This window comes from Perognathus longimembris, chromosome 2 (assembly GCF_023159225.1).
Source record: "Perognathus longimembris pacificus isolate PPM17 chromosome 2, ASM2315922v1, whole genome shotgun sequence".
In the NCBI taxonomy this organism is placed as follows: Eukaryota; Metazoa; Chordata; class Mammalia; order Rodentia; family Heteromyidae; genus Perognathus; species Perognathus longimembris.
In genome coordinates this window covers 131,186,494-131,212,864 of record NC_063162.1, presented here as the reverse complement: position 1 = coordinate 131,212,864, position 26,371 = coordinate 131,186,494, and the positions used below count along the sequence as shown (strand labels likewise).

Below are 26,371 nucleotides of genomic sequence, written 5' to 3'. Positions count from 1 at the left end.
TACGTGTATATGTATATATATACATATATATCTCATATATATGGATATATTTCCTCCTCTATATAGACATATGATAGAGATTTTCTTTTATAAATGTAGACTTATGATAAAAACTGAGTCCATAAATTAAAAATAAATTATTAAGTATACACAAAAGTAAAACAAAACAATAAAAATATAAGCATGCTATAATAAAGGTTATTTAACATGGTCTCTCTCTTGAAAGAGTCAAGACAAATAAGATTTTCAAATCACCTTTGACTATGAGTAACTGATCCACAGAAAGTGAAATCAAACTGCATTTGGAATTCAGAAACAAAAGAATATTTTAAAAACTGTGTTTACATTTGCCCCATATGCATATCCTCATCCTATTGCTAAATAAAGTGGGAGAAACTTAAGCAATTGTCATCATTCAAAGAGAAACATGATTTTCTCTTTAAGAGTAAAAATATACACTTTGCAGACGTAATTCCTGACAAATGTGGCAGAACACATTTGAACATAACTCCGGCTGTATTTAAGTTTGAATTTGAACTAAATGCCTCACTTCTGTGAATATCAATTCCTCATCTATAAAGTTGAGACGATACTAGAACTTAGTACTGTAATGACTAAAAGTCATTGCAAAGGATTGGCTCTGGTAGAGGGCCTGACACATAATAACATGTCCACAGTGCTGGCTGCTGTCATTGTTTCTTTTGCTATTGTTGTGGGAAATTTTCATCTAGTTCATGAACCATGAATACTTAATATTTTTGAAAAAAAACTTCTGGAAGTACACAGATAAAGAATCCAGTGTGGCTTGATCTCAGAAATATAAATATATTGCTAGTCTTGCAGCTTGAACTCGGGGCCTGGACATTGTTCTTGATCCTGTCTGTGCTCAGAAATAATTTTTAAAAGTCATTAACCAAAATGATTAACCAATGTGGACACCAGCTTCTTATAACTCCTAATGACCTAAAACAGTTACATTTCTATGACTCTGTCCATTCTTTTGCAACCATTTCTGTGTATCCTGCGTATGTCATATTAAAGTTCTCCATCTTTCTGTAACTGCTCATAAGATTTGCCTGATAATGTTTTCTTCCTAAGTGTCTATGCTTAGGAACATATGCCTTAGCTCAAAGTATGTCTTTGTTATGCTGCATTTATTTCTGTAGCTATTTTTTTTTTTTTTTTTTTTTTTTTTGGCCAGTCCTGGGCCTTGGACTCAGGGCCTGAGCACTGTCCCTGGCTTCTTCCCGCTCAAGGCTAGCACTCTGCCACTTGAGCCACAGCGCCGCTTCTGGCCGTTTTCTGTATATGTGGTGCTGGGGAATCGAACCTAGGGCCTCGTGTATCCGAGGCAGGCACTCTTGCCACTAGGCTATATCCCCAGCCCTGTAGCTATTTTTTAAATGTCCATTAAACCTAAAAGTTTGTGACACAATATATATGGAATACACAATATATATGGAATTCTCTATTTTCCACTGGGAACTGGATTCAGGGACACAGATGTTTAATGAAACGCAGTTGTGCTTTAAACTGAAACTCCTCCTGGGACAAAAATAAAATAAAATCCAGCTAGACTATACCATCTATGACCTTGAACAATCCACTTAGCTCCTGAGACTCAGCTTCTTCCTGGGTTAAATGGAAATATAATGCTTTCCTTACAGGATTTTGACTAGAATTAAAAATGCTCAGCGCATCTGCTCATTTCTGCCTGACTTCTGGACCTGGCAAGTGCCCAGGAGATCACTGTCTCCTCCATTTTCCTCCCTGAATTTTCCTACCTAGGTTTGTGGCCGTGAAAATACCATGTACGCATGGAGGACTATAGATTTCCCATCTCTCTCCCTGCTCTTCTGAATTCTAGACTCAGCTGTCTGTCCAGTGCTATCATTTGGAAAACAAAAGGACATCTCAAGTCAGCAGGCCCCCAATAGCATTCTCAATCTGCTGCCCTGCCCCTTAGTCCCCTTGTCCCCTGCAAGCTAGACTACTCTCAGACTTCACCATTTCAATCAATGGCATCATTTCCCCACGTCTCATGTCTAAAAGCTATTTCCTTCTCTTTATCTTTACCATCTCACCTGAATTGTTGGACACATTAAAGTTTGGACATATTATATGGGGCTCAGGTGATATCTCAGTAGAGATGTATACTGTGCAATTTCCAAATAGGAGGGCCTACATCTCCTCAGAGATTTATTATTTCTTTGCCATAAAGCATTCAAAATTCTCTTTTCTAGTTTTTCTGAAATAAAAAGTATTCTGTATTCACTTTACTATGTTCAAGCAAAGGAGCATGAATTTATTTCTCCTCTCCACATGTAGTTTAGTCCTCACTGACCAAGTCTTTCCCACTTCTGTCTCTTCTTCCTACTTTCCTGGCCTCTTAAGAGCCACTGTTCTGCTCTTCATTCTGTGAGCTCTAGTGTTTTAGGTTTCCTATATGAATGAAATCAGATAGTATTTCTCATTCTGTGCCTCATTTATTTCATTTAACTTTATCTCATTTGAGCCCATCCGTAAATGACTGTTTCAAATGAACAGCTTTCATCCTTTTTATAACTAAATTTTATTCTTATGTGTGTGTGCATGCACACACACACATGCACATATGCACTCATATTGTATTTTTAAAATCTACCCAATAGTGGATGGACACTTACATTGCTTCAATTTCTTGCCTCTTGTGAATAAATATGTAATAAACACAGGAGGGCAGAGGTCTCATCAACTTACTGATTCCACTTACTTTGAAAATACACCCAGTGAGATTGCAGCATCACATGAATGGCTATAGAAATTTTCATCCCATCCAAAAATGGGCAAGAATTCCCTTTTCTCCAAAACTTTGTCAGTACTTCTCTTTTGTATCTCTCCTCCTTGTAGCTATGTAGATCTCACCTTAAGTATCACCTACTCTTACTCTACTATGTAGAAGGTTTCCCTTCCCCTGATAACTTTTGTTATGCTATTCTGTTTTATTCTCTTTTCCAGTATTAGGGTTAATTGTTAATTATGTGTGCCTTACTTCAGTGTAAACATCATAAGCACCTGGACCAGGACTGTCTCCTTACCACCATATACCCAATAGCTAGAAGAGTACCTGGCATTAATATTCCTCCAGGATATTGTATTTAGGATAGATACCATAAAACATGGGATTAGGTGGAAGAAAAGAATTTTATCAGAATTGAATTTCTTAGCCAACTAATGATAGAAAATATCAATGGTATCTTTAGGCTACTTTTCTGTCACTTCATTTAGACAATCGGAGAAAAAAAATCGAGAAGAGAAAGTCACAAAAAAAAATAATCCCTCAAGCACCTTATTCAGAATATTCATTCTGCATGTATCCTAAGGTCAAAACCACAGGACCACAGTTCTGTGTGCTCACTTTTATACTTCCTAACTTCCCCACAAGAAAGACAACCACAAAAACAAAGTTTAACTTTTGAGGCTTTCAATTTTTCTAAATGTAGCATCCCTGCAGGCAAAAATTCTGGAAAACTCTTCTTCAAACATATTTTATGAGTTATCTCTAGTGGTGGAGAAAAGCAATGCATCCTGATTCAAAAGGCATGATCTGCAGATGATGAAAAACAAAATTAGACTCGAGGCGTTGTTCTAAACCTAATCCACAAAGTATTTCCAAGTGTCAAATACTCACACAGGTCATTCTGTAATCCATGCTTAATAAATGGGTGGAAAACCAGCTCAAGCCTTTTCCTTGTATTTATTTTCCAGGTGAAGACTGTAGACAATTTTCAAATATCAACTCGTTTTAATAGAGCTTTGTGTATATAAAAAACATTTTTCCATTCTCCTGGTTCTATGTGTTTCCTAACATTGCAACTTCCTATTTATATAAATAAGTAAATTAATCCTTGAATTTCTTGAAGGTGAAAATTATCCTCAAGCTGTTCATGATAACTCGAGGGCTCAGGAAGATTAGTAATTATTATAAGCTAGAAGAAAACTGTGGAAAACATTACAAAATCTAGAGCTTTTCAGAACTTACCTTGATTTTTTAAGCCTTGGAAACTTAGTATCTATCCTAAAGTAGAAAAACTCTTTACATAAGTATGTTTATAATGTAAAATAGTAAATTTACTTGTATTAAAACAAGGGATAGATAGCCTAGGCTAGCCTGAAGCTCATGTTCCTCCTGCCTCAGCCTCTTGAATTCTGGGATTACAAAGGTATACCACCATGCTCTGTCCCATCATCATTTTTATGTAGCAAAATACAAGGTCTGATCTAAATAGAATAAGAATACAAAATCTATTTGCATTTAATTTTTATATCTAAAAGTTTCAATGGGTGCTTGTACCTGATTATGTTTGTGTTGCTGTTGTTTTATAGTGCAAGTTTAAAAAGTTGAAGATAGCTCAAAGAGATAAAGAAAAAGTCAGTGTTTTCCACAGAACGTTTTACAGTTTTTATTGGGCCCGGAGTTATTCCATGTGAATGAATCCCAAAGCACCATCTGAAGCTAGGAAAGGGCTAAAATCGTTTTGGGCTTTAGAGCAGAAGAAAAGCAGAAACATCAAAGCAATGTGGGCTGGTACAACTTTCTTGGTAAATTTCAAGCATTCCAGCTTCCAATGTAACATTGTGTTTTCATTCTCACCTGTTTCAAAACATACTTATTTGTCTTTCCTCCTATGTATTCTTGTTACTATTAACAGTAACAGAACATATTCCCCCACGCACAGCCCTTTCTTGTGCATTTATGGCTATTGGGTACCATGCTTAGGGTTGTTTTATTTTGTTGTTTTATTCCACAAATACTTCCTTAAAGACTGAATGAAAAGGAAAAATAATTAAATCGTGCTCATTCTGGCTTTTGTGGGATGAAGAAAAAAAAAATCCGTTACAGAATGGAGACAGGAGAGAGGGAGCGAACAAGCTGGTATGGGTACCGATGAGCATCTTTCTGGATTTCGTTCTTGGGTAGTATCACAGGAGAGATGGACTTCCACCAGGAAGAATTCCAGTTCCCTCTGCCCTGATCTCTCCTCTCCATCCCACACAGACGCTACCCTGAATGTCAGTGCCTCAACTTTGGATCATGGTTTATGTTCTCTTTCCCGGCTGCTGCTATTATTCTGCTCTTATCTTGGATCTGGCTTCAGTGGCTTTTCCTAGGATTCAAGTAAGTAAAGACTTCATGTTCATAAAAACAAAAGTTCCCAGGTCCTTGTCCAGTGCTCCTCCACTCAGTGTGCATTTCCACTAGCTTGCATAAAAAGAACACCAGTGAACATATATTTTACAGGCAAGCTAGAATCTACTTGATTGTCTATGGAAGAGAATATAGGGAAAGCATATAGTATTCACTGAATCCAAAACTAAGGTGATAGAAATAGACCGAGGAGGGCATAAAGAGCTCACTATAATGATGTCTCCATCCAACTTTTTAATATAGAGGTTTTAGAAGTCTTGCTCCTCTACGTGATTTAATATGGAGACATTCATGGATTATCAACTTATTTTTAACTGTAACATGCCAGGCTTCCTACTTTCTGCTAGTACCAAAATTGGTACCATCTTCAAAATATGAAGTAAAATAAAGATCTGAGAATATTCTCTGTGAAAGGATATTGAATTAAATACTTCACACACATGTATGAAAATAGAACAGTAAAACCTCTTTTTAAAAATTGTTTTAAGAAGCGGGCAGAGGGATGAGGGAGACTAATAGATAGCAAGTGCTCTGAAGGGTACATTGCATGCATGGTTACCTAATACGTGCTATGAGAAATTGCATAAAAAAGGAGAATTTGGAGGTCAGGGACAGTATTGTAGCTTCTTTCAGGACAACAAAAGTGATCTTTGGGGCTGGGGATATAGCCTAGTGGCAAGAGTGCCTGCCTCATATACATGAGGCCCTGGGTTCGATTCCCCAGCACCACATATACAGAAAATGGCCAGAAGTGGCGCTGTGGCTCAAGTGGCAGAGTGCTAGCCTTGAGCAAAAAAGAAGCCAGGGACAGTGCTCAGGCCCTGAGTCCAAGCCCCAGGACTGGCAAAAAAAAAAAAAAAAGTGATCTTTGCACATCTTCATGTATTTCCAACTTCACCTTTACCATCAGTAAAACAGTTTTAAAAACAAAACCCAGATTAGTAAGGGTCCAAGTTGAGCAAACAAGAGTCAAAGTAAGAAACTGACCAACTGAGATCTAACGATGTCACTGAAATGTCTCATAATGCTCTTGAAAGTAATTTTGAACACATTACTTTATCTAGGTTTCAAACTGGTGGCTCATAGACACCAATGAGGTATATGAGTTAACATCCAGCACTGAAAATCATGGCTCCCCCCAAAAACCTAAAACACTTCCTGTTAATTGTCTATTTATTTAATAATAATCCAAAAGGAAAGGTAAAATAGCTTTATAGCAAGCCCTGGGGATTTTTTTCTCCCTGAAAAAGAATGCAACTTAAATTCATTTTTATAGCATTTTAATGAAATAATATCAAGAATCTATGAATAAAACAAGCATATTATTCACGAACCCAGCCAGACTGAAATCAGCTATTTGTTCTTTTGTAAAAGCAAAACAGTAAAGCAGGGTATGCATCCTCTGGCTGTGAACTCATTTCCCAAGCCCGATAACATAAGGATGGACACTCTCTTCTCCATTCTTCTTCCTGATCTGTCTCCAGAACTACCCAATTGTGTTATTAGTGGTAAGATGGCCCTGATGATTTCAAAATAAAAAGTAAAACATTCTATCCAGATTGTGGGAACAGCATGAGAGAGTTCTCCTGCTGGAGCAAATGTGCGGAATGTCACTCACTTCGGCAGGTGGCCATCAGTGGGGAGAGGGCAGCTGCATACTAAATGCCCCTCCCAGGAACTCCAAGCCTGTGGGGGCTTCTTCCCTTGTGCAGATAGTATGGCTGGATCAAAGAAGAGCAAATCTCAGAATCCCAAGTCAACACAGAAAAGTATCTAGTCCCTTGGTCCACAGTTGCTTTTATTCTCTACATATAATAACTTTAATCATATATGTGTGTGTATGGATACATGCATATATACATATACACATATACACATATACACATACATACATATAGATAGAAATTGTTTTAAAACAGCATGCCACTAAGAAAGGAGAAAGTAAGATGGTAAAGGGGAAATAGCTTCACCTATGTTCTCTTTGGGGGTAAAAATATCCCACTCCTGTGAAATCTAGACTTTAGGCCAAGCCCATAAAGCATAATAAATGACATGCCTAAGCATCCCTCCCCATTACTGCCCTCTACTGGTTAGACATTGCACTGCTCCAGGCTCGGCTAATTTTTCAGTGTCCATTTCAGCCTGCCAGGGTGTTTACCTGAAGAAGTTTTAGACAGACAAACACAAATAATCAGCCACTGTCCAGGCAGGCGAGCATCCATTTAGATTAGTGTGCTGGCTGTTAACACAGTGAATTCATCCGTTATAAATGACGCCAGCATACTTGAGGAGAGAAGCTCATCTATCAGTGCCTCTGAACTTATTTAAATGGAGAGGCTGATACATTGTCATAAGCTTCTTGGTTCCTTTGTGAAGGCATTCACCTTCATTTGCAAGACAGCCAACTTTGTTTGACTTAACTATTTGGGGACAAGGCATGACATGAGGTGGACTGGGTAGAAAAACAGTTTCTAAGGAGAATCTTATCTTTTAACTGCATGTTTTTCATCTACTTATAATCCTCAAGGAAGCCTGTGTACTAGTTTGATAGAGTGCTAGCTATGTTGTGACAAGAGATAAAAATTGAAGAGGGGTCCAAATCAGTAATTCATCGTTGATTATAATTGTAATATTTAATTATGGTTAGTGGTTGAAGGGGTATGCATAACTATGAGAGTATGAATGTATAGGGTGGATAGCTTAAGAGCTTAAGGTAAACAGTACAAACAAGTTTCTATCAGGGAAAATGAAAATGAAAATAATTCATAAAACATGTCTTCATATAATCACCTCATAGCCACCCTAGTCTTCCCACTTACTCTCTCCTAAATATACATGCTTACTCATCAATTTTATAGAAGAAAATATCCCTATTTTTATACCTACACATAACATAAACTACATCCCAAGAAATAGTCCAACCTAGATGTTTCCCCCATTTGTTTTTCTCTAGAGGAATTTTTACATTTAGAACAGTACTCCACAAAAACTGTTCAAGTTTTTTTTTCTTTTGTTGTTGTTGAGGTTTCTTTTTTTTTTAATAATTACTTGTTAAACTGTTCAAGTTTTGAAGACTTTGGTATCTGGAGAGAAAACTTGGTAACAGAAAGAAGTCACAACTAAGAACATCTAAAAACAATCAAGAATGGTAGTTATTACTGAAAAGAAACTAGATAGTTTACTGGGAGCTAAATGGGAATTGGGTGCAGGAGATTACAGGAAAAATATAATAGAATTTGTTTGCTTCTGAAAATAAGCCTAGTATGGACGCCGTTTAGGATCTGCATATGTGACTTTCTTATGCAAGGTTAAACTAATGTTTGGCATCTTTGAGAAAAACAGATAGATCTGACACCAAACCATCTCACAGATTTGCCAAAGGTACTATTAAGTTGGTGAGCCAATATTTTCTGTGTATGCCAGTGTTAAGAGAACCTCTCACTATTCTCTCACTCTGATAAACTTGTACATGTATAGCAATTAAAAACTAAAATATATAACGCAGATATTTTCTAACATAAAGATCAAGTACACAGTAAAGCGATAAAGTCAACATTCCAGATGTACAAAAAAAAGAAAGAAAGAAACCTTGGAATAGAAAGAGATGGTTGAATGTGTTAAAAAAAAATAGGCAACAGAAATAAATCACTACAAGTGAGAAAGACAGACAAAAGAGAAAAGAGGAGAAGGGTTCAAAGAGGAGAGAGAGATGGGCAAAGTATATTGATTTATTACCTGGGAGAGACAGGCTTCATAAACTTTTCCAAAAAATGCCTTTTATAAAGGAGGGGAGTGGTGAAACAATGTTTTATCTAACAGACTTGATTTTTTTTTTAAGTTTTAAGGAGATGTTCAAATGTGGCAAAACCAAAACAGTCAAAGAAAAGGCCTGTGCTGACGTGATTAAGCAAGAATACCAAAGGCTTGGGCCAATGAGGTGAGGGGCGAGGGAGGGAGAAAAACGGGTGGAGAAGAAAAAGGAGCGGGAGAGGGTAATGTGAAAGGAAGCTGGAGGAGGAGGGAGGAAGGAGAGGAAAAAATATGTTGCAAGTGATTGAAAGCAAATTAGCACATACTCATCTCTGAGGTATTTGTAAGGTTTGGTTACAGCCCTAGATTTTCCAAGCATTGTGAATATAACTTGCCATGACAAAATACATCTACTGTCAGGCAGAATGACAAGAAATGGTGAGCCTGCACACATTCTATTTTCACAAACTGTACTGCTTTGTTAAGGTGATGCTTCACAATTGCTTAGAGAACTTTCACAAATGTCCCGACTCAAACAATAAGAAATTACAGTGCTGGAATTTTTCCACAGGTATCAAGAAATCGTGACCTTAGTCCTCTTCTTCATAATGGCTCTGCTATGGTTCAGTCGAAATCCGGGGTTTATTACTGGTTGGTCTGAACTTTTTGCACAGTAAGCATGACTTAACAATGTTTGTCAACTCCCTGTTTTAAGCTCTACTTCTCTCCTCAGAAGTTCTTGTAGCTTTGAAAATGTTGTATGAAATTTCATTCTTCCTTTCTTTTGAAAAGATTCCATGTCTAATGTTTTCAGAGAAGAATGAATTTTTAGGAATGAAATCTAAAGTAAGACTACAGGAAGGATTAGCCGTCTTACCCTGTAACTAAATACTGGGACTCCTTAGCAAAGGATGTTCATATTCTTATAAATAGGAAATATAGTGAGGAGAAAGGCCATGAGCTTGCATGGTTAGGAGAGGTGTTGGAGCAACCTGCTGGAGTTCCATTCCTGGCTCTTCAGTTTGATTTAGGCAAGTCACTGAACTCTCCCTTAATTTATCTGTGAAATGAAGAACAATAGTAGCAACTATAAAGTACTGTTCTTTTTCCTGGAAAAGTGACAATTAAATGTTTAGTGTGTAAGTTAAATGCCACTTGACAACTCCTAATAAATCTGGTTTAAAAATCATACACCTGGATATTTACCAATTCTTTACTTGAGTGGAGGACTATTTGTTGGATTCAATATCTCCTTTCTCTTCATTTATGTTTATTTTTTAGATGCTACTTCACTACAGATTCAGCCCAATACCCTCCATTTTATAGATAATGAATTCCTGCATAAGTAATGAAAATGATTTTTAAAAGCAAATGTGGGAAACCAATCTGAGTTAATTTTATCTCTCCACATCGTGTATGCCAGCAGTCATGACTGAGTCATGTGAATTGAGGGGGAGACTGCAGCACAGTTTCTAAATTAAGCACCATCCTACATGTCAATATAAATAATTTGGTTTTGAGATTTGTGTTCTCAATTTGTCTTCCACGGAAGTACTCTAGTTCCTAAATTCAGTAAATTTCTGACTTGGACTTTCTGTCTTACATCTCTCAGCAAGAATCCACAAAATTTGGAGGTAAAATATATAATATGTAAACCAAAATCCTTTTAGTCTTATATATTCTGGCCATATGAATAGGGAAAGTCCTTCCTTCCCAAATTAGAGAATTCTGATTTTGTAGGCATAGGCAATACTTTTTAAAATATGCAAAAGTTGAAGCTGAATTTCTGTCGACCACATGAGTCAAGCAAAGCTGTTAATCATGTTTGAAGATTGTTTTTGCTTTATAACATTTTGTTTCCCTTAGGAATAAAACATTCCACTTTGAGAGGTCAAAACAGAAAGCATTCTCTGATTATTCCAGTTGTTCAATGGAATCTTGGTTCTTTGTGGTTTTGCAATAAAATGTAAACCAATATAAAAAAATAACTTCCTTGCTTTTAAAATCCAACTCTTACTATCCTAGGTAGTGAAAGCCTTTCTCTAAATACTAATGCAATAAGAATTAAATGGCATCGGACACCAGCTAATAAAAACTAGGCAAAATTCCCAAGAGTAAATTCAATATAATCAGCTTCTAATTTTTATTCCTGTGGGAGAATAATGTAATTTTGGAGGTGTTTTGTTTATACCAGGGAAACAGTGAATTTGCTACAGACAGGTGCTCCTGCTACAATCATTCTTTGAGAAGACAATGAAAAAGATAATGAAAGCTTTTAAAGAAGATAGGATTTGAAAATATAAATCAAATTGACAAACCCAAATCAAATAAGTTGCATATAAGCATAATGCTTGGTAACTGAGATAACTGGAAATTAGAATGAGCTAATAATAAACTATAATAAAATTATAATTATACTTTAAAGTCCTTTGAAAATAAATTATTCCATATTTATGCCTTGATTGTACTTAAGATATTTATTTTGCAGAGTATATGGGCCATGTACAGGTTTTAGGCAATTTTCATTTCTAAATCTAGCATGATATATTAAGATTTATTGCTCCCACCTAATGTTTTCATTCCATCTGTTTGAGCCTGGATGGAATTCAATATGTCTTTTCATATAAAGGAAGATCCAGTTACATGATGCCTGCTCCAATTTGGAGGGAAAAAAATCCTCAACCAAAAAATACAAGTAAAATAAAAGAATAAGGAAACAATACAAATACAAGTATTGGTCAAGTTGGTAGAAAAAATTGTGCTGTAACAAGAAAAGAGAATAAGACACTATTTAAGAGAAAAAGACAGCTTCAAAAGCTGCTACACTGAAAAAGCAAACGGATTTCCCCAATTCTGTTTCAAATAAATTATGAGTTAAGATGCTTTTGTAATATGCAAACATCACTGGGTTATAAGACTAGGAAAAGATCCTTACGGTGTACATATTTCAGGCTATGAAAATGCACTTAGTTGGTTTTACTGACTTCTAAACCTGTATTCTAATTACTTATACCTGTTTCAGTTGTATCTGGTCTTGAGACACTTCTTCTTCTTCTTCTTTTTTTTTTTTTTTTTTTTTTTTTTGGCCAGTTCTGGGCCTTGGACTCAGGGCCTGAGCACTGTCCCTGGCTTCTTTTTGCTCAAGGCTAGCACTCTGCCACCTGAGCCACAGCACCTCTTTTGGCCATTTTCCATATATGTGGTGCTGGGGAATCGAACCGAGAGCTTCATGTGTAGGAGGCAAGCACTCTTGCCACTAGGCCATATTCCCAGCCCTTGAGACACTTCTTAACTGTTGAGGCTGCTGGGGATTTGTCTTTTTCCTAGACTTCCCTTTTTCCTAGACTTCTGTTCCTGAATCACTTTTGATTTATACAATAGTCAATTATGAGCATCTCATAATCTGTTTCAATAGTTAATATTCTTGGTTGAGTTTCTTAAACTATAAGGCATGAAATGGTCTGAATTCTTTTCTTTGATATGGCAAGGGCCTAGAACTTCAGAAGCATGTGTTATGTCATGGAAAACATATTAATTTCCATTCACACTGTAGAGAAGAGTTTGAGAGGACTCGAGCAATGTGATGTACTTGACATAATTCAATAGGACATTATAAACTAATTATAGGGGGCTTTGCCTACTCCAGCAATTTCAATGTCAATTCTTGGCTGATAAAAACAAAGTAAATAACTAAAAGAGGAAAGTGGTTAATTGTAGGTTGTCCTAAAATAGAAATTTTCCTTGTTGGCTTAATACCTCAGCATCTGGATATGCAATATTGAAAATATGGAGAAATGTATCAAAATCATAGGAATATCTGAGATGACTAGCTCTAATTAAACTATATCATTAAGTTGCAAACCCACAGATTTTAGAGCAGTTTGTCCAGAATGTAGAACCTACATCACCACTGCTATTTAAATGTTATTAGCATAACCAACCAATTTTAGCCTATGTAATTTCTTAATATATATTTTAATATACATTTGTGTTGTTGTTGCTATTTTTCAGATATCCTGGTTTTGTTACAGATTCAACTGTTGCCCTAATTATAGGACTCCTTTTCTTTCTAATCCCAGCTAAAAGATTGACTAAAACTACATCCACAGGAGAAATAGGTTGAGTATCATTTGTAACTTTGAATTTGACTAAAAAGCTATATCCATTTCAGTTAGCACTTAGAAGAAATGGCTGTCTTGACACAACCCCTGGTATGGCATACCTCTATTTGTGGAAATGAGTAGGTTTCATTATGCATAATCTTGGAGGAAAAGCAAATCAATCCCACATAGATAAACCTAGGGTTGCAATCAAAAGTAAAAGGTAATCAAGGGAGCATTCATTTATTTGTTTCACATAGACAAAGAAACATGCTTACCTCATGAGCATACTTCCCCCTACACATGTGTCTTAAGTAGAAATATCTATACTTTATGTAACACAGCATATATTCAAGCATCAGATTCTTATACTGTCAATGTAGGACAAACAGATTATTATGGAGTAGTTTTGTGGAATTTTTTTCTGGTTTTAATTTGGTTTGGATTGTTTATTTTACCAAGATGGAACCAGGAATCCTGCATTTGGGTCGGCCCACCTGACTTCATGAGTCATCATCCATAAATGTCTAATGTGTCAGATTTTCAGGACATGATTAAACATGAATAGCACAATATAGAAACAGTTTCTGTTCTTTACTTAAGATTAGAATATCTTAACATGTATGAGATATTATAATATGTAACATTTATTTCCGTGAGACTACTAACTGTAACCCTTGTGATCAGAGCCCTAAATATAGCATGTATTGAGGACAAATTGGTTTCCCTAGTTTCTATATCTGAATCTCCTCTCTCAGAAAGGTCCTTGCTCTTGTCCTCATTCCCTCTCCCTTCCTTTTTTTCTTTAAACTTGCTGTACTGGTGTTTAAACTCAGGGTTTTGCACTTGTTAGCCTCTTCCTCTGTCTTTCTGCCACCAGCATCCTGGGTTTCTTTCTTTTTCTTTCTTTCTTTTTTTTGCTAGTTATTTTGGAGTGGGAATCTCATGGACATTTTGTCAGAGCTTTCTTCAAATAGCAATTCTCTGGATGTTAGTCTCCTCAGTAGCTAAGATAACAGGCATGAGCTACTGGCTCATCGATTTTCACGAATTTTGTAGCTTGTTTTTCCCCTGATATATGTTCTTTTAGTAATGTTGAACATATAGGTTAAATTTTAAACAAATATTATGTCCAGAGATGTTTGCATTTTGATAAGGTATATGGTCTTACAGATATACAGTAAAAAAAAAAAGTCTTATAGTTTAAATTTCAATGATCAGTGAAGCAGACTTCGTTTTGGATTTGGAGAAAGGAGATAGGAACAAGGCTTACTAGCTCCATGTAAAAGCCAGCCTATTACACACGAATGTTAATTTGAAGTAATATGCTCCTGAATTAACTTACCTATCAAGAAGTTAGTAACACAGCTATAACCCAAATATCAGGGCAAATCCTCATTATTGCTTCATATGGTAATTCTCAACAATATTTTTTAAATTTTTATTGTCAAGGTGATGGGCAGTTACATATGTAAGGTAGTGAATACATTTCTTGTCAAACTTATTACCTCATCCCTCTTTTTTTTTTTTTTGGCCTGTCCTGGGGCTTGGACTCAGGGCCTGAGCACTGTCCCTGACTTCTTTTTGCTCAAGGCTAGCACTCTACCACTTGAGCCACAGCGCCACTTCTGGCCATTTTCTGTATATGTGGTGCTGGGGAATCGAACCCAGGGCCTCATGTATACAAGGCAAGCACTCTTGCCACTAGGCCATATCCCAGCCCCCCTCATCCCTCTTTTTTCTCCCACCTGAACTCCTCCCCAAGTACCCTTCCTCAAGTTGTACAGTTAGTTTACAACATATTGTCTTGTAAGTATGTCTTTGTCTCATCATTTTGATGTTCCCTTCCCTCAATAATATTGTAATTTTTAATGTGAACCTGGCATTCCAATTTCCCATATAACTAAAAAATAAGAAAAAATTTAAATAAATATTAGTGAATAACAAGATTCTACACAAGTGTTATTGTGGAATCAAAAGAATACCAAAGAAAAGTATAGCCTAATACACTATATTGTTCATAGCAGGAGTGGTAGAATAAAAGCATAAATGGTATTACTAATGACAATGTTATAAATTACCTGAACATATTTCAAAACAATTATCCAAGGAATTTTTCCAAAGTTATAGATTTTTTCACTTTTATAAGATAATATTCTACCTAAGTGAAAATTATTTAAAATCCATAATAAATCGAATCCTTTCTTTAAAAATAGTACATGAGGGAGAAATGAGGAGAATGATGGAAAGGGTGACATTGATCAAGATATATTGACATTGATGAAAAGTGTCATTGTGCTATTTTGAGCAATATTTAACCATAAGACTTTTATTTTACAGTTGCTTTTGATTATTCTCCACTGATTACTTGGAAGGAATTCCAGTCATTCATGCCCTGGGATATAGCCATTCTTGTTGGTGGAGGGTTTGCCCTAGCAGATGGCTGTGAGGTAATACTCAGTGTGTAAGATATTTAACAGTTAACCAGACTGTTCAAAAGAGAGATATAGAGACAGTTAGCTTTGAGCCTATTCAGCTTTTTCCTGTCATTTAAATGATTCAGGTTTCAATGCACTGAGGATGCCACACAAGGTGAGTTCACAGTTGAAGAATTTTCATAGGCTGAAAGCATAATCCTAGTTTTTATGGTGTTCCAGCATTAAAAAAAAGAAATAATGCCCACAAAATTCTTAAACCAGGCAATAGTATTAAAACATTACTTTAGTTAGAACAAAAAGAATTTACAAATAATACAGTGATTTGTAGTGGGTAATATTTTTTGTCTGAATGTTTATACCTTTCCTTTAGCTTGTGATGAATAGAAATAGTTCTTGGATATATCAATATATCATGGTCCTTTTGTTGTCAAAAAAGGAAAATTAGGAATAATGTTAGACTTAAATGTAGTTAATACATACCAAATGAAATCTAGAAGAAAAAGTTTCTCTTTATCCTAATTTTATGTCCAATCTTAGGAAAAAATAAAATAACCACAGAAAGATAGTTATCTAGTTCTATGGCTTTTCTGTCCAGTTGATGTAAAGTAGTAATAGTCTGGGAATTTTTCTCTCTCTTATAATATCTGTAGTTATTGCAGACTTGCTGAAAGAAAATTTTGTTCTTCAAAAATTCTGCAAAAAACCCTTTACTCTTACAATTCTTAAGAACAATTCATTCCTAGGTTTCACACTGTTCTGTAAATGACTCAAAGCTTATGGCTGCTCCATTTCTTTACTTAACTTTCACATTTAAAAGAATGGGGCTAGAGCTGTTGGGCCAAGTCTTTTGGCTTCTAAGATATGAATTTTTTTACATTTCTTAAGATAAATAACTATTCCTGCTTTCCTTCACGACCAGTTGGTGTACTGTGCTTCTAACTTTATTGTCAATTTTCCACATAGTATTTAGGTACTTGCATGTTAGCAGGAAGATTTAGTAGTAGCTCAAAGCCTTAGAAATTATTTCAATTTTGAGAGCCTTTTACAAAATTGTTTGAGTTTAGATTTGACTTGCCTCATTACCTACCAAATTGAAATTGTAGAAATATAAGACAGTAACACTTTTCTTCTCTAGTATTTCAGCAGTAATTAGATCTGAATTCCCCGAATAAATAACTTCCATTTCTATGTCTGCTGAGTTAAACTGTGAGGAAGTCAGAATCCTGAGTCTGTCTGAAATTGATAAAAATTTTGCTCATCTCTCCTGCCCAGAATATCTGTCTGGACTGGATTCTAGACTCTCACAGTGGCTTTGAAAGCATCGACCAGACCCTAGAACAACAAAAACTGAGGAAATGGAAAGGTGTGGATCTTGTTGATGTACTAGGCTCTCTCAGTGGAGGAATTAGGGAAACCATGGAAGGAGTGTGATTTCCTATTAAAAATCATAGCAACCAGATGCAGATTTCTGCAAGAATGCCCAGAATAAACCCCACCACTAAGTAATCAGACTAAAGTCATGAGTATCAAAATTATGGTTGTGGGTAAATATGACCCCTAGAATCTAGCTTTCCAAAAGATCCACAGAAAGTTAATTTGTTTAAAATTATAATTATTTTTAGGACTGGATATATGCTTCAAGTCGCAAAGTACCTACTGAGCAAACACAAGACCTTGATTTCAAACACCAATACAGAAAACAAATTATAATTATTCTGACAAATATAAATGCTAGCTAACCATTCCAATAGCAAACAGTGAGGTAGAAATAAATGTGTCTTTCATCACATTACCTTATTGACCTCTGTTTCAAACACCCCTTCATTTGATTTGACATGATTGGTTTCTCATATGCTGGTGGACAGTGTCCACTTCTAATCATGAATAATTGTTCCTCTTCCCTTTTCACTACCCTACAAAATCTTTGACCTAAAGTAAACATGGAGGAATGAACAGTTTACTTTGATTTCCACCAAACTGGAAAAGAAACCAAATGAAAAACAAAGAAGGTTGGTCCATAATGACAAAACCTATATAACAGAACCAATAACTAACAGAAGATGCTGAAAAATGTATAAAGCAGAAAGAGGATATTTGAAGGGTGACTTTTAAAAGCAGGAAAAATAGTCTAAGGTACAATATGCATGCCAAGCAATGGAAGAGCCAACAGGAACTAAAGTGACCTGAGAAGAACTCAGGACTTGGAGGCAGGTGACAATGCTGAAAGCTGGGTACAAGCTAGAACTGGATATTATGGATGGTTTATAGAGTATGCAAGAAATTGTGAGCCTCTCACACACCTTCCCCAGGCCTGAATAGCCAGACAGGCAGCTGTTCTTTCTTTTCTTTGGTAGGAAATTGAGGTTTAGGGGCTGGGAACATGGCCTAGTGGCAAGAGTGCTTGCCTCCTACACCTGAAGCTCTGGGTTCGATTCCCCAGCACTACATATATGGAAAACGGCCAGAAGGGGCGCTGTGGCTCAGGTGGCAGAGTGCTAGCCTTGAGCGGGAAGAAGCCAGGGACAGTGCTCAGGCCCTGAGTCCAAGGCCCAGGACTGGCGAAAAAAGAGATGCTAAGTTGGTGGCCCATAGTTGACATATGGCAGGCTCTTGGACCATGATTTAGTCTCCTACAATCCTTTTCCTGGAACAGCTTCCAGTAACTACTTTATAGTTGTGTTCATAAAATAATGGATAGTTAAGGATCATCAGACAATTGGGAAAGCCCCTGATATAATCTCTGTGTGCATATGTGTGTATGTATGTATATATGTATATATGTATGTGTGAATAAATAGAGGACCAAAAAGTAAGAAAAATTCTTGAACAAAAGAAATCTTAAAAATTGTTTTTGAGGCTTCAAGGAGATGTTAAAAATATTAAAGAAACAAAAACATAAAAATACAAAAGAGCATCTGCACATTAGAAATATAGGAGTATAAATAAACAACAGGAAAAAGGTAAAAGAAAGTTAATATTTTAAAAGAGAGTGATAAGAGAACTAGGGCATTCATCAAACATGTCTAATAGGCAACTACTAGAAATTATAGGAAGAGAAAAAAATAACTAGAAAAGGAGGACATTCCCAAAACTGGTTCAAGAAGTTTCTTAGAAATGGAGATCAAGATGCTACTGAGAGAGCTACTGGAGCCAATGTCACAAAACTTCTTGCATAATTTTTGACACTCTTGGACAGAGATACAATCCTAGTGGCCTCCAGACAAGTAACAAGTGGTACAAACTTCCATATCTAGCCAGACAGAGATAAAACCTAATCTTCAAAGATACTTATTCTATGATGAATATTTGTCAGTGGGACCTAAATGGTATTATTCATCCACCTAACAGTTATGGCTAAGAATATAAATCAAAATGACTTATAACATAAATTATATCTGGTATCCTGATAACTGGCTTTTAGAACTGCAAGTTTATTGACTGTAATTAAAGTTTTTCTTATTTCTATTATCATATTTAAGTACTTGTGCAAAGGCATTTCAATTCAACAAGTCAATTTATGAGTACAAAGCATCTTGACCAATATCACTCCTTCTGTCTCCTCAGTCTCTCTCAACTCCATCCAGTCCTTTAAGTTACCTGGTTCCATTTTCACATATGTACATCGAGCATTATGACTGTATTTGTCCACCCATCCTCTCTCTATTTGTCCGCCCCCATTCCTTTGACTCCCAATAACACACTAAACTGTAAGCTAATTGCTCAAAAGAGTTACACTACTCGATTCCTCTTTTGAGTATCACATAGTTGAGTTGGTTTGCTATGTTTTCATATATATTCATAATTTAGATCTATCTTCCACACAGGAGCCTGACTTCATTTAACATAATTATTGAATGCCAATCCTTCTTTGTATGAACATAAAGATTCACATATACAAGAACTCATTGAAATCATTTCACAAAACTATTTTCACTATCCATGCACTTGCTAATTTTTTGAACTATGCACAAGCAGTGAATCAACGATCAGCATGTGATCGGGCTCATTAGCCTACTGAGAAGCCCCAGGATAGAGATCAATGACACTTGCATTGAAAATTATTTAAAATCTGAAATTTTACAAATGCTGAACTATCAAAATAATACGGAAAGCCTATCTTAGCTACTCAGCAGGTTCAGATCCAAAGATCCTGGTTCAAAGCCAGCATGGGTAGGAAAGTCTGTGAGAGTCTTATCTCTAGTTAACCACCAAAAAGCTGTTAAATAAAGCTGTGGCTCAAGAAGAAGAATGCCAGTCTTGAGTGATAAAAAGCTAAGGGACGGTGCCTACATCATGAATTTAGGCCCCAAGTGCTAGACACAATCAATCAATTAATACAGTGGAAAGAAAATAAAGAGTCTGAGACATACGAAGATCCCAATTTACCTTCCATGCAACCAGATCAGTTCACAGGAAATTAGAGAAGGTTGTGCTCTCCCTATACAAAATAACTGAAAGACGGCCACAGAGTGGAGAGAAGGGAATTCATAGTAGCAAATAGAGAGCCCAGAATAGAAGTTCTGTATAAGTAAAGAAAATCCAGTCACAGATGGAATCAGAAGGCAATATTCTAGAACAGACATCTTCATGAAGGAACACAAATAAAAAACCCAATTACATGATGTTTGTATATGTGTTGGGGAGCTCTCCAGTTACCAGAGAGTGTGATGAATTAGTGGTAGACACTTAGGAAATAAAGCATACAAAAGAATGCAGCAAATATTTCCTGGGAAAACAAAGAAAGTAAATATAATCACAGAAAGCTAATAATCATAGTCATAAGCATTAAATATTGATTTAACCAGTAAAATGCAGACATGGTCAGATAATATAAGAAAATGAAATTTTCACACAAAATATAAGAAAATCAGTAAATGATATTTCAATTTGAAGAATTGGAAAAGTACTTAATGAGAAACTTATCTTGAAGGTCAATCATAGTAATGCCTTGATATATATGTTGGTAGTAAGAGTTGAGAGTGGGTACCTGTGGGAAACACAGTCCGGGCTCTCTATTTGCTACTATGAATTCCCTTCTCTACACTCTGTGGCAGTCTTTCAGTTTTTTTGTACAGGGAGAGCACAACCTTCTCTAATTTCCTGTGAACTGGTCTGGATGCATGGAAGGTAAACTGGAATATTTCTATGTCTCAGACTCTTTTTATTCTATTGGTGACCAAGAGCTGCTCTTTTCTTTGGGCCCCATAGTCCTGAATGACTTATTAAAATATCTGCATACATTCATTACAGAAAATTAGAGCTTAATTGAAGAAAAGGGGGCAGAAAATTCTCTCATTTAAAGTATATTGGTCTTGTTGAAATAAGACTGACTGCTCTTCCACAATCAAGAAAATGTGCAACTGTACTTCTTGAGTTCTCAGAGGAAACAATTCTTTGCAATGTGTTAAAATTTTGTCTGCATAAAATCAGTTATTTGTGAATAACAAATACCACAAATTTATTTTTTAGGTGTCAGGACTGTCTCAGTGGATAGGAAATAAACTATCTCCTCTAGGGTCATTACCTGTATGGCTAATCATTCTGATATCTTCTTTGATTGTCACATCTTTGACAGAGGTAGCCAGCAATCCAGCTACCATTACCATTCTTCTCCCAATATTATCTCCATTGGTGAGTATCTCACATGTCCCAGTTATGCTCTTCTCATCCAACAAGTGGTGTAAATTCTCTTTTGTTCTAAATCTATAAGTAACTTATAGAGTAGCCTTTATATGTGTTAATGCTACTTTAGGTGACTTTGACACAAGAGAACTATTAGACTTATCCAAGTAACATGATCTTCAATAAAGTATTTATCTTCACTCAGATCTGGTTGTCAAATGCAAATGAATGAGAGAGTTATTCTAGACCCACTCCAGCTTTGACTTGGAACACTGTATTTTCTGGAAAATTTAGTACTTAGATCTCTTAGCACTAACATTTTCCCCTTCAGAACATTGTTTCTAAATTTCTGAGAAGTGTTTCATGTAAGTAATTTGCAGATGAGTGAGAAACTATTTTTATTCTTGAGGCTTAAATATCTTAGAAACCATTTTCTACTGCCCAGGGAATTTTTTTAAAGAAAGAGACAAGAATTAGGTTTGCTAGGAAAGAAAGACTCTCTTCCCTTTTCCCAACCTAGCTAGTAATTGCAAGAATTATCTGTAAGTAAAGTGTTTTTTATTGGTTGGTAATGGGGCTTAGCAGTAGAGTGCTTGCCTAACATGCATGAAGCCTTGAGTTCAATTCCTCAGCACCAGATAAACAGAAAAGCTCAGAAATGGTTCTGTGGCTCAGGAGGTAGAGTGCTAGCCTTGAGCAAAATGAAGCCAAGGACAGTGCTCAGGCACTGAGTCCAAGCCCCAGGACTGACAAAAAAGTTTTTCTATTTGCATTAGTTTGATGAAATGAAAGAACTCTAAATTTATAAAGATTTTCATTTAAGAGAATGAGATATTCTAGTTCTGGAATTGCATTATTACCAGTACCAGGGTTTGTGTTAAGGTTCCTGAACTACTGTTCAAAATAGAAAAGAAAATAAGATAACTTATTTGTAAACAGTTGTCAGTAAACTACCATTTGGGAGTTTTTCCTCTGCATTTTTTTCAGGATAGAATATTTATAAATTATGTGACAAACTAAAATTGGTAACATCTCTTCTTTTGTAATGATCTCTAAGCAAATTTTAAGTTTCATTTGTCTTTGAAAGAATAAGGTTTGTAGTATAATTACATCCCTACAGATACAAGGACCTGATAACTACAGTCTCTGTTCACTCCACATTTTTGGATAAGTTCCTTTAGCCTCTCTGGACCTCCATTTTCTCTTTTGCTGTTTGAGCCTATTGTAGCCCTCTCATTATGTTGTTATTATAATTATACTATGCATATACACATATATAAATATATTACCTTTATCATATATATAAATATGCCTGTACATATAAGCAGCACAATGCCCAGCACTAGATAAATAATAAATGTCATTTGGTTCTAAAATAAATAACATTTTATTTTCTAAATAAATGGTGTAAAGTTTATTTATTTATTTATTTGCCAGGCCCTCTCTTCTTTTTGCTCAAGGCTAGCACTGTACCTCTTGAGCCACAAGCACCACTTCTGGCTTTTTTTGTTTATGTAGTGCTGAGGAACTGAACTCAGGGCTTTGTGCATGCTAGGCAAGCACTCTACTTCTAAGCCACATTCCCAGCCCAGTATAAAGTTTAATTAGGTAACAAGAACCACTTATACAGAAACTATGAGATACTTGCTAAAAAATAATTCTCAAGTTACAACATCATTTAATGCATAAAATTTGACATCATTAGGCTTCAATTTCCTTCTTGGAAAGTGTATACTACTACATTTGTTTTTTTTTTTTTGACTTGCGGTGCCTACCATAAAATTTGACCCCACTTTTTTCAATCTTTTATGATAGGCTGAAGCCATTCATGTGAATCCTCTTCGGATTTTGTTGCCTTCCACCCTGTGTACTTCCTTTGCATTCCTTCTGCCAGTAGCAAATCCACCAAACGCTATTGTGTTTTCCTATGGTCATCTGAAAGTCACTGACATGGTGAGTTAGCTATCAGATCCGATGCACATTATTTCTTTGGCAGGAGATGTCTTGAATAAGTTCTACTTTTACACCATAATCAACAGCCAGGAAAGCACGGTGTGAGTTCTGCTTGGGAAGGTATGTGCATGACTGGTCATAGAATTCTGTTTTTATGACTAGTATCTAGACGTGAACATGCCATTCGAATTTATAACTACAAGTTCAGAGGTACTGAATGAGTGAGCAATGGTCTGGGAAAAGAAGAGCAAAGACTCCTCAATGCAACAAATGAAACTTACCATGTCAAGGCTTACCATGTCAGGATGCACCCTGATTGAGAGGGGGGAAAAAAGACCAGAGCAAATGAATTCAGGAATCAAAACTGCACTGTGGTTTCCTATCGCAAATATTTGAGCAACAACATTTGCTTTGAATAAGACTCTGGGCTCAGTGCCTTACTGATGAAAAGGCATCTTTCCTGTTCTGATTCTAATACTGGCACCTATAAGATTGAGCAAGTAATCATATATAATAAAAGTGACAAAACATGTACATTTTTGCCAAATGTGAAAGTTGTGATAGCTAAGAGCTAATCTGTGATTATTTGGGTTTGTGCAACTTTCAACCCCAACTTTCAAGCCAACCCAAACCCAAACATAACCAAAGTAAATTCAATGAGATTTCTATATAGAGCCCCAAGGTAAGTTCCAGTTTCCATCCTTCCACATAGATTTCTGTTCCTGAGTATCAATATCTACATACATCATAAGAATTCTGCATGTGTTTTATGCAAAAGTCATATCATGCTTCTGAAAAACAAAATGTGCTTAATACAATATACACATTGCCCTTTGTCAGCACATCCAATTGAATAAAAACAGGGTTCCAGTATAAACCAGTGGCTGTGTGGACAGAGAAATGACTCACCACAGTAATCATTGCTAAATATCCCCCTTTTTGCTTTGGGACTCTCTGTTTCAAGGCAGAGAAGGAAAGGGTGAACTAACATTTTTTTTTTATGAAGACCAGATGGTTAACATTTGAGACTATGTGATCTCTGTCACAAATACTAAACTCTGCTATTATATCATAATAGCAGTCAAACACAATATGTAAACAACTGGGTATGACTATGGTCCAGTAAAACTCTACCACCACCAACAACAACAACAGCAAAAATCAAGTTCAGGAGTCCATGCCTGTAACACTAATGCAGTGTCTACTTTGGAGGCAGAGATGGGGAGAATAATGGTTCAAAGTCAGCTTAGACAAAATATTCATAATTCATTTCATTGTGGTGGTACAAATCTTTCATCCTAGCTATGTGGAAACAATAACTAGGATGTTCGTGGTTCCCAGTGGTTTGGGGATAAATATGAGATCCTATTCAGAAGACAAAAGGGAAAAATGGTTTAGGAGTATGGCTCAAATGATAGAGTACTTTCCTTGTAAACCCAAGATCCTGAGTCCAAACCATTTACTGGGGAGAAAAAAATCATGAGCAGGCATTGTGAAATGTATAGACATCCATTTTGTTTAATCGACACCAGATTATTATTAAAGAGCTAGAAAACTGGAAACACTAAGAAAAATAAATGAGGCAACATCATCAAAATTCAAGAAGAGAACATTTGAAAGAAAATGAAGGATAATGCTCAGTAGTGAATGGGTACCATTCTTTATTGTCCCGAAACTTGTCCATGGAAATAGAAATGTTCTGCTTTACCATGCAAGGGGAGATTTTTAAGGTTTTATTTCTTTTCCCTTGAATTATACTAATGGAAGTCATTTTCCCTATAGAATTCATTTCCAACAAAATATTAAACTAAACTAAAATACTTTCTTTTAACTAAGTGATACTTACGTGAGGACCAATTCTCTTAGGATATGAATGGAAGATGAACCCTTAAGTTAGGTTATGCAATCACAATTTGTACTAATCATTTGGGATCTACATGACTGTACAAGTTGCTTTCTCGGCAGTATTCTTATTCCCCCATATGTGTTCTCTGCAGGAGACTGACATATATGTTCTTTCTTGTTCAAGGTAAAAGCTGGACTTGGTGTTAATATTTTGGGTGTTGCTGTGGTGATGCTTGGCATGTTCACCTGGATTGCATCTATGTTTGATCTCTACACTTATCCTTCATGGGCTCCTGCGATTCTTAATCAGACCTTGCCATGACAAGCACAAAAGTTCTGACTTTTTCTTCGTGACTTTTAGAAGCCACTAAGAATATGAGAAATGGCTGTGTTTAAACTAACCGAACGCTTAAATGAAATATAGCACAACTACTATGTGTCCAGTCAACACCCAGATCATGCTGTTATCAAATGGAGTACAGACCACAGAATGTCTGCAAGCCTTTGTCAAGAAGCTTATGGTTGAGATTTTGCTCCTGGGTTGTCTGCACCTTGTTTCATCTTAGAATCATTTATAAGTTGATCTTCAACGAGTCATTCACTTCATCTAGAGTTGGAGTTAAGCATCACATTTCAAGCATTGATTTATTACTTTAGAAATTTCCCATATAACTAAAGGCAGAAAATAAATGCACAAAGCACTTAGTTTCTTGAGTCAATTGTTTCTACAATGTTTAATGCTCACAGGATTTTCATGGAAAACAAAAAGTTTGGTCACCTATTTAGAGGTCCATTTTTACTGGTCAATGCAAAATTAGTCATTTTTCGAAGAAAATCTTAAAACATAATACTGTCACTTTCTGAAACTTGTCTGTTTGCTCCCTACTCACTTATTCTTTTCTCAGTTATATGTCATACATTTATTTATGATCTAGAGTATTGATTACATTTCTGCTCTTTTCTGTTCACTCAGTTTATCACTGCTGAACTATCTTATATGATGGAGACATTTTCATTGTGAATAGAATGATGTTTCAATGTATAATGAGTAGATTTATGTCTCTAGAAAATAACATAAACATTTTAGCTTGGTAATCTTAATGAATCACTTCCAATGGCTGTTAGCTGAGTGGAACAAAGATATTATAGTCAAAATTTGTTTAATCGCACAATACATCTCTCCCTGCATCTTTGTGTCTGGCTGATGTATCAAAACTGACATGCTGGGGACTGGTGGCTCACGCATGTAATCCTAGCTACTCAGGAGGCTGAGATTTTAGGGTCATGCTTCAAAGCCATCTGGGGCAGGAAAGTCTGTGAGCCTTTTATCTCCAATTAACCACCAGAAAACCAGAACAAGTACTGTGGCTCAAAGTGGTAGAGTGATAGCTTTGAGCAGAAAAGCTTAGGGACAGCACTTAGGCCTGGAGTTCAAGCCCTGTATAACCACCACCACCAACAATAATAACAACAAA

At 36.0% G+C, this 26,371-nt stretch overlaps 1 protein-coding gene across 1 annotated transcript in view; it reads left to right on the top strand.

The window, feature by feature from the left end:
- Slc13a1 (solute carrier family 13 member 1) overlaps nt 1-25,757 on the top strand; it is a 63,602-nt gene extending 37,845 nt beyond the window's left edge. Inside the window, exons 8-15 of the mRNA XM_048340146.1 lie at nt 5,039-5,158; nt 9,027-9,125; nt 9,510-9,611; nt 12,950-13,056; nt 15,379-15,488; nt 20,946-21,107; nt 22,914-23,051; nt 25,081-25,757. Of these exons, the coding sequence (XP_048196103.1) occupies nt 5,039-5,158; nt 9,027-9,125; nt 9,510-9,611; nt 12,950-13,056; nt 15,379-15,488; nt 20,946-21,107; nt 22,914-23,051; nt 25,081-25,218 (976 nt within the window). The 3' untranslated portion in view covers nt 25,219-25,757. The remainder of the gene's footprint in view (nt 1-5,038; nt 5,159-9,026; nt 9,126-9,509; nt 9,612-12,949; nt 13,057-15,378; nt 15,489-20,945; nt 21,108-22,913; nt 23,052-25,080) is intronic.
- The last annotated feature ends 614 nt before the right edge of the window (nt 25,758-26,371 follow it).